This window comes from Mustela nivalis, assembly GCF_964662115.1.
Source record: "Mustela nivalis genome assembly, chromosome: 10".
In the NCBI taxonomy this organism is placed as follows: domain Eukaryota; kingdom Metazoa; phylum Chordata; class Mammalia; order Carnivora; family Mustelidae; genus Mustela; species Mustela nivalis.
This window is the reverse complement of record NC_139029.1, coordinates 45,762,174-45,778,389: the sequence shown is the minus strand read 5'-3', so window position 1 is coordinate 45,778,389 and position 16,216 is coordinate 45,762,174. Positions and strand designations below refer to the sequence as shown.

The following is a 16,216-nucleotide window of genomic DNA, read 5'->3' as shown; positions in this document are numbered from 1 at the left end:
ATGACCGGCGCGTGCAGGTATGAACGAGGGAATACATGAATGATACGAGGCCTTGAAGTGAGTTTCTGCCATCTGGTTTGGACTTCCGTGTGAGGCAGACCATAGGCCTTTTCTCAAGACTATGAAGAGCTAATGAAGTCAGATCCAGAAAATTCAAGCCCCTCCAGAGCAGAACTGGGCCACCCAGCAGGGCAACTCCCCTGTAGGCCTAGTTTGGGTGGGTGCCTGCCCTGAGCAGCCAGTCCCTTTCTCTTCTAAGTGTGTGATAAAAGAACTAGCTCCTCCACCCTTCCCGCTTCCTCCTCCCACATTAAAAACCCAGAGCGACGATCTGCTGTCCTGTCAGAGCCCCAGTTGTCTCTGGGGAAGACACTCACATCCCCTCACCATTAGGACGTTCAAGGTGGAGGCATGGGATCAGAGACTCCCATGAGCCCCCCGGGGTCTGCCTCCATCTTCCCCAGGTCGCTGGGTGCCAGGAGCAGGTGCAGGCTTGGGGAGGAGGGATGTTGAAGCTCTGCAAAAGACGCACAACAGCCCTGACCCTCTTTGGGGCTTCCATGACCTCCCCCTTCCTTCCGTTCACACATCTGTGCTCCCTGCCAGTGCTTCCCATCATATTTGGGGCAAATAAAATGTGAGGTCCTACCAAGCCCATGTGATCTGCTTCCTGGCTGCCCCTTAACCCATGTGCTCCCCACTCCCACCCCCGGCCCCCCCTCCCACTCTGCCCCTCTCGCAGCCTCCTGCCGCCAGCCCCTTAGCCGCGGCTCCACAAACTGAACCCACTTGCTCTTTTCTCGCTGAAAAGACGCTTGCTTCAGACGTCCTTCCGGCTCAGTTCCTCTCTGTGTTCATTTACTGGCTCTTGCATTTAACAATCTTAAAATTTTTAGTTTTAATTATGGTAGGAAAGACACGCACGACTTTTCGTCTTCACCATTTCAAAGCACGCCGTTCAGTGGCATTAAGTACATTAACCCTGTTGCACAGTCATCTCTGCTATCTATCTCCAGAACTGTTGTCACCTTGCAAAACTGAAACTCTACACCCATGAACCGTGGACTCCTCAGTCCCACTCCCCCCAGGCCCCGGAACCGCCATTCTACTCTCTACCTCTGCGAATCTGACTGCTCTACATGAAATTATACAATATTTACCCTTCTGTGGCTGTCTTATTTTGCTTGGTATCATGTCTTCTAGGTTTATCCATGTTGTAGCCTGTGTCAGAATTTCCTTCCTTTTTAAGGCTGGATGAGAGTCCATGCATGTATATGCTCTATCTTGTTCATCCATTCATCTGTTAATGGGCACTGGGCTTGCTTCTACCTTAGGCTATTACGAATATTGCTGATAGAAGAGGGGGTTACAAATGTCTGCTGGCGTCTCTGCTTTCATTTCTGCTGGGTATATACCCAGGAGTGGAGTGGATGAACTGTGTGATAATTTCATGTTTAATTTTTTGAGGAGCCAGTATATCATTTTCCATAGTGACTATGCCATTTTGCATTCCCAGTGATAGTGCACAAAGGTGTCAATCTCCCTACATCTTTGCCAGCACTTGTTATTTTCTGTTTTGGGTTTGGAGTTTTATTTTAATAGTACCCATGTGATGTGGTATCTTACTGTGGCTTTTAACAGATAACTTTTGAGGACCTACTCTGATCTAGGTCTAAACTAGGTAATTGTCAGGAAATACAAATAAAGTCCATTCCTTGACATCCAGGAAGAGAGAGAGCAGCAACATTAAACCTGAAATGAGTCATACGTGGAACTAAATCCCTATAGATATTATCTTATTGAATCCTCACAATCCCCCTAAGGTGAGTTTAATTATCCCACATTAATGAAGAAGCCTAGTTCATCAAAGTTTGGTGACTTCCAGAGCTATTAGATGTGACAGAACTAAAAACACATGTTTTTGAGACTCAAAAGCCTACGCGCTCTTCTCTATGACAATTGTTCTCAGATACTTAAAAAATTTAGCTAAGCAAAAAAATATATATAAAAATAACTTTGAGGCACCAAAAGAGTGTTGCCAACTTTTTATTTAGCAAAACAAAGAACACTGGAGAGCAATTAATTTGCCATAATGTCACTATTCTTGCACAGGAAGAAAATTTAACCACATACCCTTTGGAAAGCACACACATACGAGGAAGTTTATTCCACTGAATAAACTCAGCTTTATGAAAACCTCACTCCACTGTCCAACCCTGGTAATGAGGATCGTTTCCCAAACCGGGACTGTCCTTGTCTTCTAGATAGCAGGTGCCCCAGCCCAGAAGGCCCTCAGCCAGGTGCTGTGGGAGATGCCAAGCTGAGTGTGAGTCGGCCTTGGGGGCAATTTGGACAGGCAGAGAACAAGAAAATTAAGTGTCCCTGCAGGTTAGCCAGCCTGCTCTGCAAGTGACGAGGAGGTAGAAAACTTCTCCAAATCCTGCCACTTCTGCCACCTTCATGATGTCTCTTAAATTCTTCTCCTCCCTCGCTCTTACCACTAATCAAGGTCCTGTTTCTGAGAGGAAATTAAAAACTTCCATATAATAAAAGCCACCATAAATAAAGGGAAAAGATGAGCCACGAATGGCAAAAGCAGGTATTTATTAAAGAATTTATAAAACCAAGGTTTGTATTAAAAATATATAAGGTAAGGGGCACTAGGGTGGCTTAGTAGATTAAGCGTCTCTGCCTTCAGCTCAGGTCATGATCCCAGGGTCCTGGGATCAAGTCCCACATCCGGCTCTACACCCAGCATGGGTCTGCTGGAAGTTTTCTCTCCCTCCACTTTTCCCCTGCTTGCTCTCTCTCTCTCTCCCCCATCTAAAATAAATAAATAAAGTCTTTATATATATATAAATTTTCAGTGAGAAAAGAGTCTTAGACAGTAATACCCTGCTATGTCTCTCTGCCCCAGCCTCACCCAAGTATAAACAGTCTCCCACACCCACACAGAGAAATGACTTGAAATTGGGATTGCATCAATTCATCACACCGCTCAGAAGGGCACAGGGCTGTTCTCACAGTGGCCAGCTCAGGCTTTGGGTCCAGACAGCCTGGTTTCCACCCCAGCTCTCCCTTTACTAGCTTCCTGACCTAGAGCGAGTTATTTAACCTCTCTGGGTTTCAATTTCTTCCTTTATGAATGAGGTTGGTTGTATGTACCTTGAAGAGGTGGCTGTGTAAAATAATTCAGTCACTACTTCTAGAAGTCACTACTTTATAACATTGCCTGGCCTGTGGCAAGGGTTTAAGAATTTTTTAGCATCATCTGCAGGAAACCCTCCAAGACAGAACCTTCTTCCCCTCTTGCCAAGGCTTTTGTACTTCCATAAGATCCTGAGTACCCCTTCATTACATTTGGAGAAATGGTAAGATATTCACCACTCAGGAAAGTATAAAGGATAATGTAATGATATATATTATTATATAATTATAATATAATGAACAGTCCTGTTTCTTCCGTTCTGCTCCTCACATCTTACCATTCGACCATGTCTGATTCAGGTTTTGTTTTGTTTTTTAAAGCAGGAAGTAAAGATGTGGCCCTTTGTGAGCCTGTCTCCAATCTCTTCTCTTACTCCCCAGATGGGGCCACTGTTCTGGTTTTAATGTTTTCTATTCTTTTGTGAGCACTTACATGTTACCCACATAAACAATATGTGGTAGTATTCTCCTGGGTTAAAAACCTTTAGTGATTTCCCTTCACTGACAAGAGGAAGTGTAAGCTACTTTGCAGGACAAGTAACAATAAAACACCCCCAGGCCCGGCCCTTGCTGGCTCCTCCTGGGGTAGGTATAATTCTGTTAGCCTCTGGGCTTCAGACATACCACACTGTTCTGTTCGCCCCCAGCACACCAAGCATCTTCACATACTGACTTCCTTTGACACCTTTATATTTAACACAACTGTGACAACTCTCTCTCTCTGCCCGGCCTCAACATAATATTACCAAGGCTTCACAGGCGGGGGTGGGGGGTGGGAAGCTGGCCTGTGAATTAGCGACTGTGTGCGAGACTCTTCTTCTATGTTACAGTCACATTTAATTTTCACGACAACGCTGAGTATAGACCAGTGACCTCATTTTATAGACAAGGAGGTCAATGTTCAGAGATGTTAAGTAATTTGCTAAAGACACACAGCTATGCTTTCTACCATTGCACGTGGCAGAGTCAGAGGCTGAACCTTCAGGTGTCTGGTGCTCTGATTTGTGACCCACAGTTAACCTGGTTCATGAGGACCAGGTGCAAAACCTGGCTCTGCCCTTCACTTGTTTCTTGACCTTGGACAAATCACTTTTCCTCTCTGAGCCTCTATTTCCTTATTTGTCAAATTAGAAGATTGCACTCAATGATCTGGAAGCTCTCTTCCTTCCTAGAGACACAGAATTCTTTGCAGCACCCTTAAGATCCTAACCATTCCTTTAATCTAGGGTGTTCCCACTGAGAATAGTCTAGTCTCATGATACCAAGTCAGCAGAAACCCAATAATTCTCTTCTACACTCCTGAAAGTTTCTACACCAGTCTTTCAACTAGCAACTCCTGCTACAGGTCTGCATGTCTAGGCTCATGCCTGGCTTGCTGCATCTCTTCCTGAAGCCAAAAAAACCATAAGGGAAAGAGAAATAGGGACTCCAAAGATAACATTCTCCTGAAATTACATTCAATTCTTTTCCCTCTCTGAGTGACCATGAACAACCTACTGCCCCACTCTGATTCACGATGACCTCCCTCGTAAAAACACTGGGGGCTGGTTTCCAGTAGACTGGTGTCCCTTCTAGATCTAACCTTCTGTGATGCTGGGATACTACAAACCACCTGTGGCAAGTACTTATAGAAGAATGAGCCATTAAACAAAGGCCCAATCTCCACGGGAGAAACTGACCTCAGCATATTCAGATGTCTCTTTTAGAATCCGGAAGTCTCTCCTTATCTGCAGGGGGATATGTTCCAAGTTCCCAGTGGGTGTCTGAAACCGCAGGTGGTACCAAACCTTGTATTTACTATGTTTTTTCCCATACATACATAGGATAAAATTTAATTTATAAATTAGGCTCAGTAAGAGATTAACAATAGCAATAATAAAATAGAACAATTATAACAATATACTGTAATAAAAATTATGTGACTGTGGTTTCTCTCTCTTCCAAAATTACTTACTGGATTGTACTCATCTGCTTCTTGTGATGGCGTGAGATGATAAAATGTCTGTGTGATGAGATGAAGTGACACGAATGATGCAGGCACTGGGACTTAACATTAGGCCATTACTGACCTTCTGATGGTACATCTGGAAGGAGAATTACCTGCTTCCTGACCATGGTTGATGGTGGGTAACTGAATCCATGGAAAGACAAAGCATGGGTGAGGGGACTACTGTAACGGGCCTCTATCCAAACTTCAAAGTCAGATTGGAGGGAAGGTTCCCCAAAGAGCAGGGATTCAAAATGGAGAAGAAGAAGGATAGAAGAGAGTAAAACAAAGTCCTATCCAACGAACTCAAGACATTACAGAAGGTAGATGAGTTTGCAAGGACTTCAGAGTTGGGTGGTCTTAGAGTCAACTTCCCTTTCCATCACTTACTAACTGTGTAAACTTAAGCATGAACTTAATAAATTTAACCTCTCTGGGCCTGTTTCTACATCTGTTATAAAAAAAATAGGCTAATCATTTTTATTCACAGTAACTTGTGGGACTTGAAGGAGATGGTGTGTGAAAGTGGCTGTTTCGGACAGTGAAGGTGTTCCAAATGGCTCATTGTTTTTATCGTGTGTTTTCTATTTAAAGAGAGTCAGGGACTGCCAAGAAAACACAAAGAAACTTAAGGCCAGATGTTTCCCAGCAAACACATCTATAAGAAACATGCTCTGGGAGCATCCTTCATCACAGGACCCTAGAAGTGGAAGTGACTCTAGTAATGATCAATTACAGAATAATTACACCCAATTCAGTCTTCTCTATCCACACTGCCCACCGCTGCTCGAATGCTGGTACCGAGGGTGGGATTTCACTGCTTGCCAGACTAGTATAGTCCTTGACAGACGGGAGGTGAGGCGGACCATTGAAACGTTGAATGTCAGATCCTGTGGCCCTTCCAATAAGTGAGGCTTCCGTCTCCTTTACAACCCAGCTGTCACCAAACCATTTGCAGTTTCCAGTCCCCTCCAAGTTCTATTATTTCACCGAGGCTTTGTTCTTGCTGTTCTCTTTCCTGGGGACCCTCCCATCTTCTTGACCTAAAGAGACATCTACTCATCCTTTAAGATGAAGCTCAAACATCACCACCTCTGAGAAGTCCTCAGTGAACTCCCACCCCAAGCTGGGTTAAGTGTTCCTCTGCATCCCCAGCATCTTCTACTGAGCACTTAATTAATACGAGCGAAATGGTTTATTTATGTTTCGGTCTCCTTGGACTGTAGTTCTTCAAAACCAAGGATCTTACCTTATGAGCCTCATATCCCTGCTCTTCCCACAGGGTCTGACTCAATGAACACAATTTGTGTGAGATGGTGAGCCACCCAAAGGGGCAGAGAGGCCTGTGTACAGCAGGCGGTAGCTATGTTGCATCGGGGGGAGCTGCCCAGGGAGTGTGTGTGGCAATAATTAGAGCCTGGATCTGGTCTCCTGAGTAAGAGGAAATGGAAAAGAAAGGTTTTTATCCAAAAAATGCTCTGGGAGTTGTTTTGGTTTCATGTCTGTCTGCCACCAGCTGAATTCATGGAGAAGCCTGTTGAAAGCGTCATGACAGACGTTTCTTTTCTTCTCCATTATAGCCAACAAATTGGTGGGATGCTGGACACATGTCTCAACCAAATTATGCTCCAAGAGCAAGATGAGAGCTATTCTTTGAGATGGTTTTGAATAAGGTAATGGGGTATAATCCCATTACATGATAACCAAGTTATTTGGTCATTTGGGAGAAAGAAGGATGGACGTTCTGCCAATTTACATACTTGACATTGTGCTAGGCACTTTCCACATGTTAGTTTACAACATATCTGTGAAATTGGGAGTTGGTTGTCTATTTTACACACAGAGAAACTAAAGGTCTAGATGTTAAGTAACATGTTTGTGTGTGTGTGTGTGTGCAGAAAGCATCTTTCTTTTTCTTTTTTTCTAAATTTTAATTCAATTAGCCAACATATAGTACAGCATTATTTTCAGATATTAAATAACCCTAAACTAGTTCTACATCTAGTTAGGGACTGATTTAGGTATAATTTTTTTATAGTCCCAGAACCAATGAGGTAAAGATTATAAGTTACCCACCAAATATCCATCTTCCCCTTTATGGTTGCATGTGGAACCCCTACTCTCAACTGGGCAGACTGCTGTTAAAAATAAATGTATTTTCTAGGCTCGCTTATGGCTGAAGAAGGTTCTAGCCAATGACATATAGTTAGAAGGGGCAAGTGGGGTTTCAGAGGAGGCTCCTGGTAAGGGAAAGCACACACACCCTTTGTTTCCCTGATTTCTCCCGCTATTAAGCTAGAACCAGGTGTACTACATAGAACTCCAGAAGCTATGTTGGATCTTGAGGTGACCTTGAGGATGGAAGCCATATGCTCACATGGGAGCCCCTGATAACTGTGGAGCCTGTAACCAGCTCTGCACCATCAGACTTCTTTCATATGACCAAAGAAATTCTGGTGTGGCTAAGCCTCTGTTTCTAAAGCTGAAATAATACTTATGATGCCTCAGCTCAATTGCAAATTTCCTGTGGACCCGTAGGCAAGCTTTTTAAACATTTTGGACCTCAGTTTTCTTGCTTAGAAAGTAAGTAGATTGTATTAGACAGGCATTTTCAAGGAACGTTCTTTCTGGCACTAAGGTACCAGATACACAGCATAACAGCGGGCAGCTAGCACCACCAGGTCTTGCAAAGGCCACAGAACAGAAGAGCCTCTTTTTCAAGGAGTTTCAAGGTAATTAGAAAGAGAAACAGAGAATTCATTCATTCATTCATTCAGTGTAGTGCATGCTGGGGCGTCCTGTCCAGATGCCTCCTTAAGGCTATTTCCCCAGGTGCCAGGAGTATTGACTACTCACAGTTCACAGCTGACTTCCTCTCCGAGTTGCCTACTTGAAGGGTGTCTCCTCTTGCAAAGCCAAGCCTGCTTTCTGGCAGCCCAAATTCAATAAAGGATTGACATGGATGGTTCAAGATCCTGGCCACCTTCCCTCAATTTGTGACAACTTAGAAGGCCATCCCACCTGGAGTCCCAGCCCAACCCCCCCCCTTGTCCCTTCTAACTAGTTCTATCCCACCCAATCCTACTTTGCTTACTCCATCATGGGTGATGCTCCCCAAAGCACTCACTTCTAAACTGTTTGCATAAAAATCCCTGCCTCGGAGTCTCTTTTCCAGAGCATCCAACCTGAGACTGTTGGTAATAGCGTGGCTCTCTATGGGATTTTGGATCCCATCATGGGGACGGGGAGAGTGCTGAGAGCACCTGGCATGCTGAAGCCCTGAACTTGGGAAGACTTCTGCTCTTAGTGAGTCAGGGTGGGATCACAGTAAGAGGAAAGCACAGGCTGGTGCTTTGGAAGATGTTTGAGTGCTTTGCGGGAAAGTAGTTATCATTAAAACTATGGAAGCGATGGCTCAACTGAGTGTGATTGATGTATTGGAGAAAGTCAGTGAGAGGCTGGAAGTGATTAATCACTAATTTAAGACAAACTATGAAAGTCAGAGAGGATGGCCTCCTTGGCAGCATATCAAGAGATTCTCCTCTCCTACAGCTGGAAAGCAGAAAATCTGAGGACCACACCTGGACTTAATTAAAAGGGTAGTAGAGATCTAGTGAAAGTATCATTTTCTACCCTGCTGTGACTAAGGTCAGGGCCCTGATTAGGAAGGAGGGAGACCCTCAGATATGGGGTGAGCACATCTGGGTTGATGCACTTGAGAACCTGGGGACCTGACCCTCCAGCTGTGCTAGATCTTCTGGGCTGCAGAAGTGGTTCAATATAACGAATTATGGACTAACACCTTCCCCTACTTGAAGATGACAATGGAGGACTGGACCAAACAAAGAAGCAGATGTCTGCTTCAGGACTTCCCCTCAGGGTGACCAGACCAAACACCAGGACCAAGCCACCCCCATAATCCCACCTTGGAAATGGTGGGCCTTCAGGAAGGGCTATATCCTAAAGGAGCCACAGGGTCCGGCCCACCTGCATTGGCAGGTGCTAGGCACCCATGAATAGGACTAGATCCAGGGACAAAAGACCCAGGGAAAAGAGAGCATTTATCGATATGCAAACACTCTCCCCCACAGACAGAGGATTTATGCACGACAAAGACCCTGAGAGACAGTCCCAATATACCAGTAGATTGGCTGTGGGGATCTGGCTGAAGATCACGTGAAGTGCCCACCCTAAGGGAAATGGAAACGCCAGGACAGAGAAGAGAGGAAAAGATCAAAAGCCTCAGAAAAGAGGGCGTGCTGGGGTGATTGGTCACAGAGAGGCAAGGAGCCTGATCTAAGACACTCAATGACTATGTACTGAGTAGTAACCCCTGTGGAGACAGGCATGGTGATAATTTCTTGGGATTCTGGGATGAATAAGCATGGTCTTGTATGATATCTGTAAACTATGATTATGAAATAAGGAGTCTGATTTTTAAAAACAAAATTATTCAGAATAGATGTTTCCAAATGGGTGTGACTCTTCTGAAAAGTCCTGTGGGGAAACCAGACTTCTCACTGATGCAGAGGGAAAGCAGGGGAGATAGAGTCACATGACCTGAGTTTAAGTCTGGTTTGATAGGAGGCTCCCTTCAACCCCCAGTTTAAACCTGTGTGACCTGAGGAAATGTTCTAACTTCTCTGAGCCTTATGTTTCTCAAGTATAAAATTCAGATGATAGTTTCTGCTCTGGTGGGATGCTTCCCACTTACATTAAAGTGAAATAGTATAAACAAATGTCTCATTCAGTAAATGCACCATAAATGCCTAATAAAAGCTGGTTCCTTTTCCCTCTCTTATGATTCTATTACTCTGTCAACTCTTTTTGGTAAAGTCTCATTTCAGTTTAGTTTAAAAGCCAAATAAGAAAACTAGTCTAGTTTTTTCTTCCTTCTGTCATTCTTCCCTTTCTCATACTCCTTTTTTTTAGCAAACATGGGCTAGAATACCTCATGTTTCCTTCACTTGTCTTCTTCACATATCTCTGAAAGACTTTTGCCTATTGTTATACAATGTAAGTAGCCCTATGGGATGAGGATTCACCCCTCTAGGAGGCCCAGAAGTCTGTGCCTCTTGTTCTGAAGCTACTGGAACATCTGAAGCAACAGAAGATTCCCTGAGAAGAACCTCAGCCTTCATGATGGGATATGTTTGAGAAGTCTCCCTTCATCAGGATGTCTAACCTACACATCAGAAGTGAAATAGGAGTGGCACCTGGGTGGCTCAGTGGGTTAAAGGTTCTACCTTCAGCTCAGGTCATGATCCCAGGGTCCTTGGATTGAACCCCACATTGGGCTCTCTGCTCAGCGGGGAGCCTGCTTCCCCCTCTCTCTCTGCCTGCCTCTCTGCCTACTTGTGATCTCTGTCTGTCAACTAAATAAATAAAATATATTTTTTTAAAAAGTGAAATAGGATAAGAATGAAGTGGCAATACAGAGCAACAAATGCAAAGATGAGCTATCTTATCTGTAAAATAATCATAATACACGCTGAACACTTATTGAGCCTCACACAGACGGTGGACAGTGGCTGGGGAGACAAAGGTCCCTGAGACATAACTTCTGAGAGCTCAGAATCTAGGAAGAGAGGTCAGTGGGCTCATAGGTGACCACAGCTATGTGCTAGGAGAGAGAACAAAAGATGCTGGATGGAATTCCCTCCATCCTGAACATAGGGAGGCTTCACAGAGATGGCGCCCCTTGGCCAGAAACTTGAAGATGCAATGGACAGGGTGAGGAGGATGGCATTTCAGGCAGAGGGAACAGCATGTGCAAGCCAAGGGGCCAGAACAGCAAGGGACCTTTGGTGAACTACAAGTTATTCAATAGATGCCGGAACACTGCAAGCTGGCTGCAGAAGCAGAGAGGTGGACAGGTTACATGGGGACCTTCTGTCCTCGTTGGCTTGGTATCACCCTGCTTAGGCCTATTGTCTTAGCATTATAATAACAGTGTTCACTTTTGCCCTCTAAAGTATCCCTGTTTGGGCGATAAATTATAGGCTCACCTGGTTTTAAGCAGGAGAGGAGTATGCTCCAGCCTGGGTCGTGGGTGGTCATTCTGGCTACCACGAGGACAGCTGGGAGGGGTGAGACTGGAGGCCTGATGGTGGCCTTTTGAGGTCCCATCTGACCCTGGCATCCTCTGATCCAGACAACCCTGGATGAGGCACCAATTCTAGAAGAACACAGAACTGTCTTTTACTAATGGATCAATGCCTAATGAGCCCATAGACATGACAGGGTTGAGAAGAGGGTCACAGGCCTTTGTGGCCTGAGGATTCTGGGCAGAATTCCTGGACACGGCAGATCTGGACCTTGACCTTGAAGGAAGGGTAGGATTTAAATAGTCAGAGGCATGGAGGTGAACCTGGTGTGAGATAAGATGTAAAGGTAGAGGTGATTAGGGAGAGCAATGAGAATACTAAGAACCCTACATAACATGTCAGCAGCCACAAACTGCCACCCAGTCCTACTAGTAGCTTATAAGCATATGCTGTTATTTCTCCAGACTCCTGCCATGTCCCTGGGAAGAGTACAGGGCAGTGTGTTAACCTGTGTATTTCCAGAGCACTTCGGGCACAGCACTGGGAGCCTTCCCATATGCACAAGGGGGCTCAGAATAGGCTCTGCCCCTTGCTGTAGCAGAGGCTCCCAAGGCCAGCACCATATACCCATATAGTTCTGGGGCTTGGAACAGACAAGGCATCCAAGAGGGTTGGTAGATTGACTGATCACACAGAAAACAGATACTTGGAAGTGTCGAGTGACTTGTCTAAGGTCATACCGGGAGCAGATGCTGACACTGGAGCTTAAGCCCAAGACTCTAGAACCCTGTGCCATGTGGCCAGAAGTACTCAAATTACAGACCTTAGTATTGTGAGCCATCACAGTTAAGATGAGATTCTAACTATGTTCCTCTTTTTTTTTTTTTTTTTTTTTTTGCCTCTCTGGGTCTTTGCATGTCCTTCAGCCCACCATGACCCATTACTCTGTCTCTCTGTTAAACCTTACATGTCCTTCAAGAGCCTGCAAGAATGTCCATCCTCTGTGGTGCTGTTCCCACCTCCCTGGCTGAGTGAGTGACCCCTCCTCTGGGCTGCCATAGCATCGTGCTCAAACAGCAAGTGTCTATTATAGACAGCATTGTAAGGTGGGGTATTATAGAGTAGAACTCAGAGTAGGCTCTGCCGTCCATGCTGCCCTGAGTGCCCATAGCAGGTAGGGCACTGTATCTCATTTATCTTTGGATCCATAGTACTCAGACCAGCTCCTGATCCATTGGAGGTATTTGGCGAATTTTCATTGAATAAATGAAGGTATCAGACCTTGGTGGGATCATATACTATTATATTATCAGTTTTTCAGCAGGGTTTGGCCCATGGGAAACCCTAGCAGCACATCAGAGGCTGGGAGGAGAGAGAGCTGAGCTATTTTTTCCCCTCTCCCTCTTTCAAGCTTAGAAGGCACTGTATTAGTTTGCTAGGGAACAGACTAGATGGGTTAAACAATAGAAACTTCTTCCCCCCAGTCCCGGAGGCTAGAAGTCCAAGATCAAGATTTTGACCAAGTTGGTTTCTTCTGATGTCTTTCCTTGGCTTGTAATTGACTTCCCTTCGTGTCTTCACGTGGCCTTCCTTCTGCGTAGCCTGTGTCCAAATTTTCTCTTCTTGTAAGAACACCAGTCATACTGGATTAGTGCCCACCAAAATGACCTCATTTTAGCTTAAGTATCTCTTCAAAGACTCCCATCTCCAAATATAGTCACATTCTGGAGTCCTGGGGGTTAGGATTTCAACACATAAATTTGGGGAGGGGGACACAATTCAGACTATAACAGATGATTTCAAAGTCTCCCCACTCCTGTGACTTCCTGGGGGCTAGTCCCTAAACCTGCCTACACCTCCGCAAGAGCGTCTTTATAAATGCTATTCAATTTGAACCCTTTATGCGTGTGCTGGCTATTTCCTGGCAGGCCTCTCAGGGATCTGGATAATGAGGACCACGGTGGAAAAAACCTACAACCACTATAAAGTTCCTCAAAAGGGCAAAGTTTAATGCTAAACTGTGATGAATTCAAGGCCAAATAACAGATCCTTCCTTCCCTGTGCCTCATTCTCCTCATCTGCAAAATGGGAATACTAAAAGCAGTCCCAGGATCCTTATGAACATCCTGTGGGATAGAGGGCAGAATAGCTCTGCACACTGGAAAGGCAATGAGAGTAAAAGGCTACTTAGTCCACAGGGTGGACACACTTTTCCAGGAGCAGAGAACAGCTCGATAGCTCTAAGTTCCTAGGTCAGGAGGAGTCTGCAGATCAAAGTTCTGAAAAAAGGAGAGGGGTGTCAAAAAGGACCAGAGCTAGCTGCTAGCAGCAGAAAAAGGGTGAGGCAGGAGGTGGGGCATTTTTTAATGGGCCTCTTGTCAGGATAAGTTCTAGACACAAGGGAGGGCCTCTTTCCTCCTCCTTGGTTAATAATGACCCACCTCATGGGCTTGCTGAGTATCTGTGGAAAATGGCCCAGGCAGAGATCCTGGATACGTCTATTTATGATGATGTTGACATAGAGAAGACCAGTATATTCATGCAGAGGCCATGTTTCCTGTTTTTATAAACATCTCCAATGTGAGAAAAGGCTTCAATGGGTCCATGGGCACAATTTATAGCTTGTTCTGTGCCAACATAAATCAAGCATGCATACCATCCCAGTGAAATAACTCAGATCGTTGATTTAGGGTGGTGAGGATCTGCAAACAGCCTGGATTCCAAGGCAGCTCATTCTTACACCCTGTGATGGGCTTAGCTTTTGTCTTTGGGAGCAGAGAGGGTCCATCCCGCCACACGGTGCAGAGTGGAAAGCATGTGGATTTTGGTGTAAGACAGTATGGGTTCAAAGCCATGATGACGTAAGGTTTAGTTTCCTCCTCTGTAAAACCAGGCCATCAGCTGCCTCAGGAGGTTGTTGGAAGAATTAAAGGAGGCCACAGGGCCTTGGTAGGTGCTACTTTGGTGATAAAATCACCTTTCTTTCCTTAAGCTCTTGCATTCTGTTGTTTTTTATGTCTTCTAATTTAAAACTGGCCTCCAAGTTAGCATAAATGGAGTCAGTCACAAGGTGTGAACACCAAAGACATTCAGAACACAGTGTGCTTGAAGACAATGAAAGGGGCCCCAAGACTCAGGCTGAAGCTTTGTCCAGCAGCACATTGAAGACCACAAAGCCCTTTCTCTCGCACAAGCTTCTTTGGATGCGAATTCTCATAACTAGCTTTGTGTAGAAACAAATGATTTTACTTTAGAATAACAAAAGTGGAATAATAGCTTAATAAGACAAGTCACATTGCAGCCCGTAATATTGTACTCTTGGGGATTAAAGTGGTTTCTGGGCCACTGGGGATCTTTAGCAGTTTCTGAAAAAGAGTATTGCTATTAAGATTGAGCTCAGATGAATCCTCTGTGGATGGTTTTTTTTTGTTTTTTGTTTTTGTTTTTGTTTGTTTTTTGTTTTTGCCAGCCTGTTCAATGCCTATACAATCTTAGATGCTGCAGAAAATACATGTGCAGTGTCTTTCATGACTCAAACCTAGGAGCATGGTGTTTAGTGGATTCAGAAGATCTGACTCTGGCCCTAACTCTGCTATTCACTTACCAGGAGACCTTGCAAAATCATTTCCCCACTCTTGGCCTCAGTGTCTTCACTGGTGGAAAACAAATATCCCAAGCCTAACTAACTCACAGGCAGATGGGGGAGGAGCCAAGGAGAAGATGAAGGTGTGGTAGTTTATTGACCATGACTATCAGGCATCTCAGTGCCAAAAAAGAAGGCTGATTTCCACTCCCCAAACCTCAGCCTCGACCCACTTCAAAGGCATCAGCATCTTCCTACACCCCTGGTGTCCTCCCCTGCTGGTGTTATTCCTCAGCAAGCTCTTCGACTGCTTCCTTCTACGTAGAGCGGACACTGTTATTTTTAATATAATTATTTTAATGTATTTTCAACCTTTTATTTTAAAAGAATTTTGAGTTACAGAAATGTTGCAATATTTATGCAAAATATTTTAATGCACCCTGCACCTAGATTTCCCAAATGGTAACATTTCACAGGGCTTGCTTTATCTCTAAGGACAGATAGATAGATAGAGATACCTTACTCCTTCTGGCCATTCAGGTTTTAGCCAAAATGCCATCTCTGAAAGGTCCCCTTCCCTGACCAGTTAATCCCTTAACTCCACGTCCCCGCTGTGTCACACCATTCTCACTGAAGTTCTCAAATGATACTTTGACTATTTGCTGGACCCCTCTCCGCCTCCCTGGCTAGGATGCAAGTTTTCCATTTGCCTTGTCTTGCTTGCTGCTGAATTCTCAGAACCTAGAACAGACCCTGCAAAGAACAGACACGGAACCCTATTTTGCTGAGTCAGCAACTTGGGGACTTACTAGGTCTGGCCTGTGCAGGATCCAGATGTGCGTATGGCCTGGTTCTCTATGTTCAGAGTGTAGATGTCCCCAAACATCTGCATGCCCTAGCTGCAACATTCACTTGCATCAGGAGATCACTGCTGCATCCTGTTCTCAGAGATTACCTAGAGCATGGCTACCATTTGCATGGAAGTCCTCTGAGAAAGAGAAAGAAAACTACGCTCACAGACACAGAAAGAGAGAGCACGGCCAATTTAGTGGTTTATGTACTGGCTCTGAAGACTGCCTTGTTTACCTTCAGGTTCTGCCACTTACTACTGGTGACCTTGGGCAAATTACTTAAACACTGTGTCTCGGTCGCCTTGTGTAACATACAGATAATAAAAATATCTTCTTCATAAGCGGTTCAGTGAGTAAATGCATTAATATATTTTACATGCTTGGAGCTATGCCTGGCACACACAGTAAGTGTTCGGCCAGTGTCAGCACAACATATATTACATAATTGAGAGCAGACAGTATGTACTGCTTTACCATTTGGCCAAATATCCCAAATATTCCATGTCAGTACATAGGCCATGGTTATTAATGGCTAATAACT

At 44.7% G+C, this 16,216-nt stretch overlaps 1 protein-coding gene across 1 annotated transcript in view; it reads right to left on the bottom strand.

Annotated features, from left to right (window-relative positions):
• Positions 1–16,216, bottom strand: part of LOC309842853 (uncharacterized protein) — a 231,726-nt gene that overhangs the window by 182,346 nt on the left and 33,164 nt on the right. The window contains exon 4 of the mRNA XM_082687735.1: positions 11,203–11,372. Coding sequence (XP_082543861.1) covers positions 11,203–11,336 — 134 coding nt within the window. The 5' untranslated portion in view covers positions 11,337–11,372. The remainder of the gene's footprint in view (positions 1–11,202; positions 11,373–16,216) is intronic.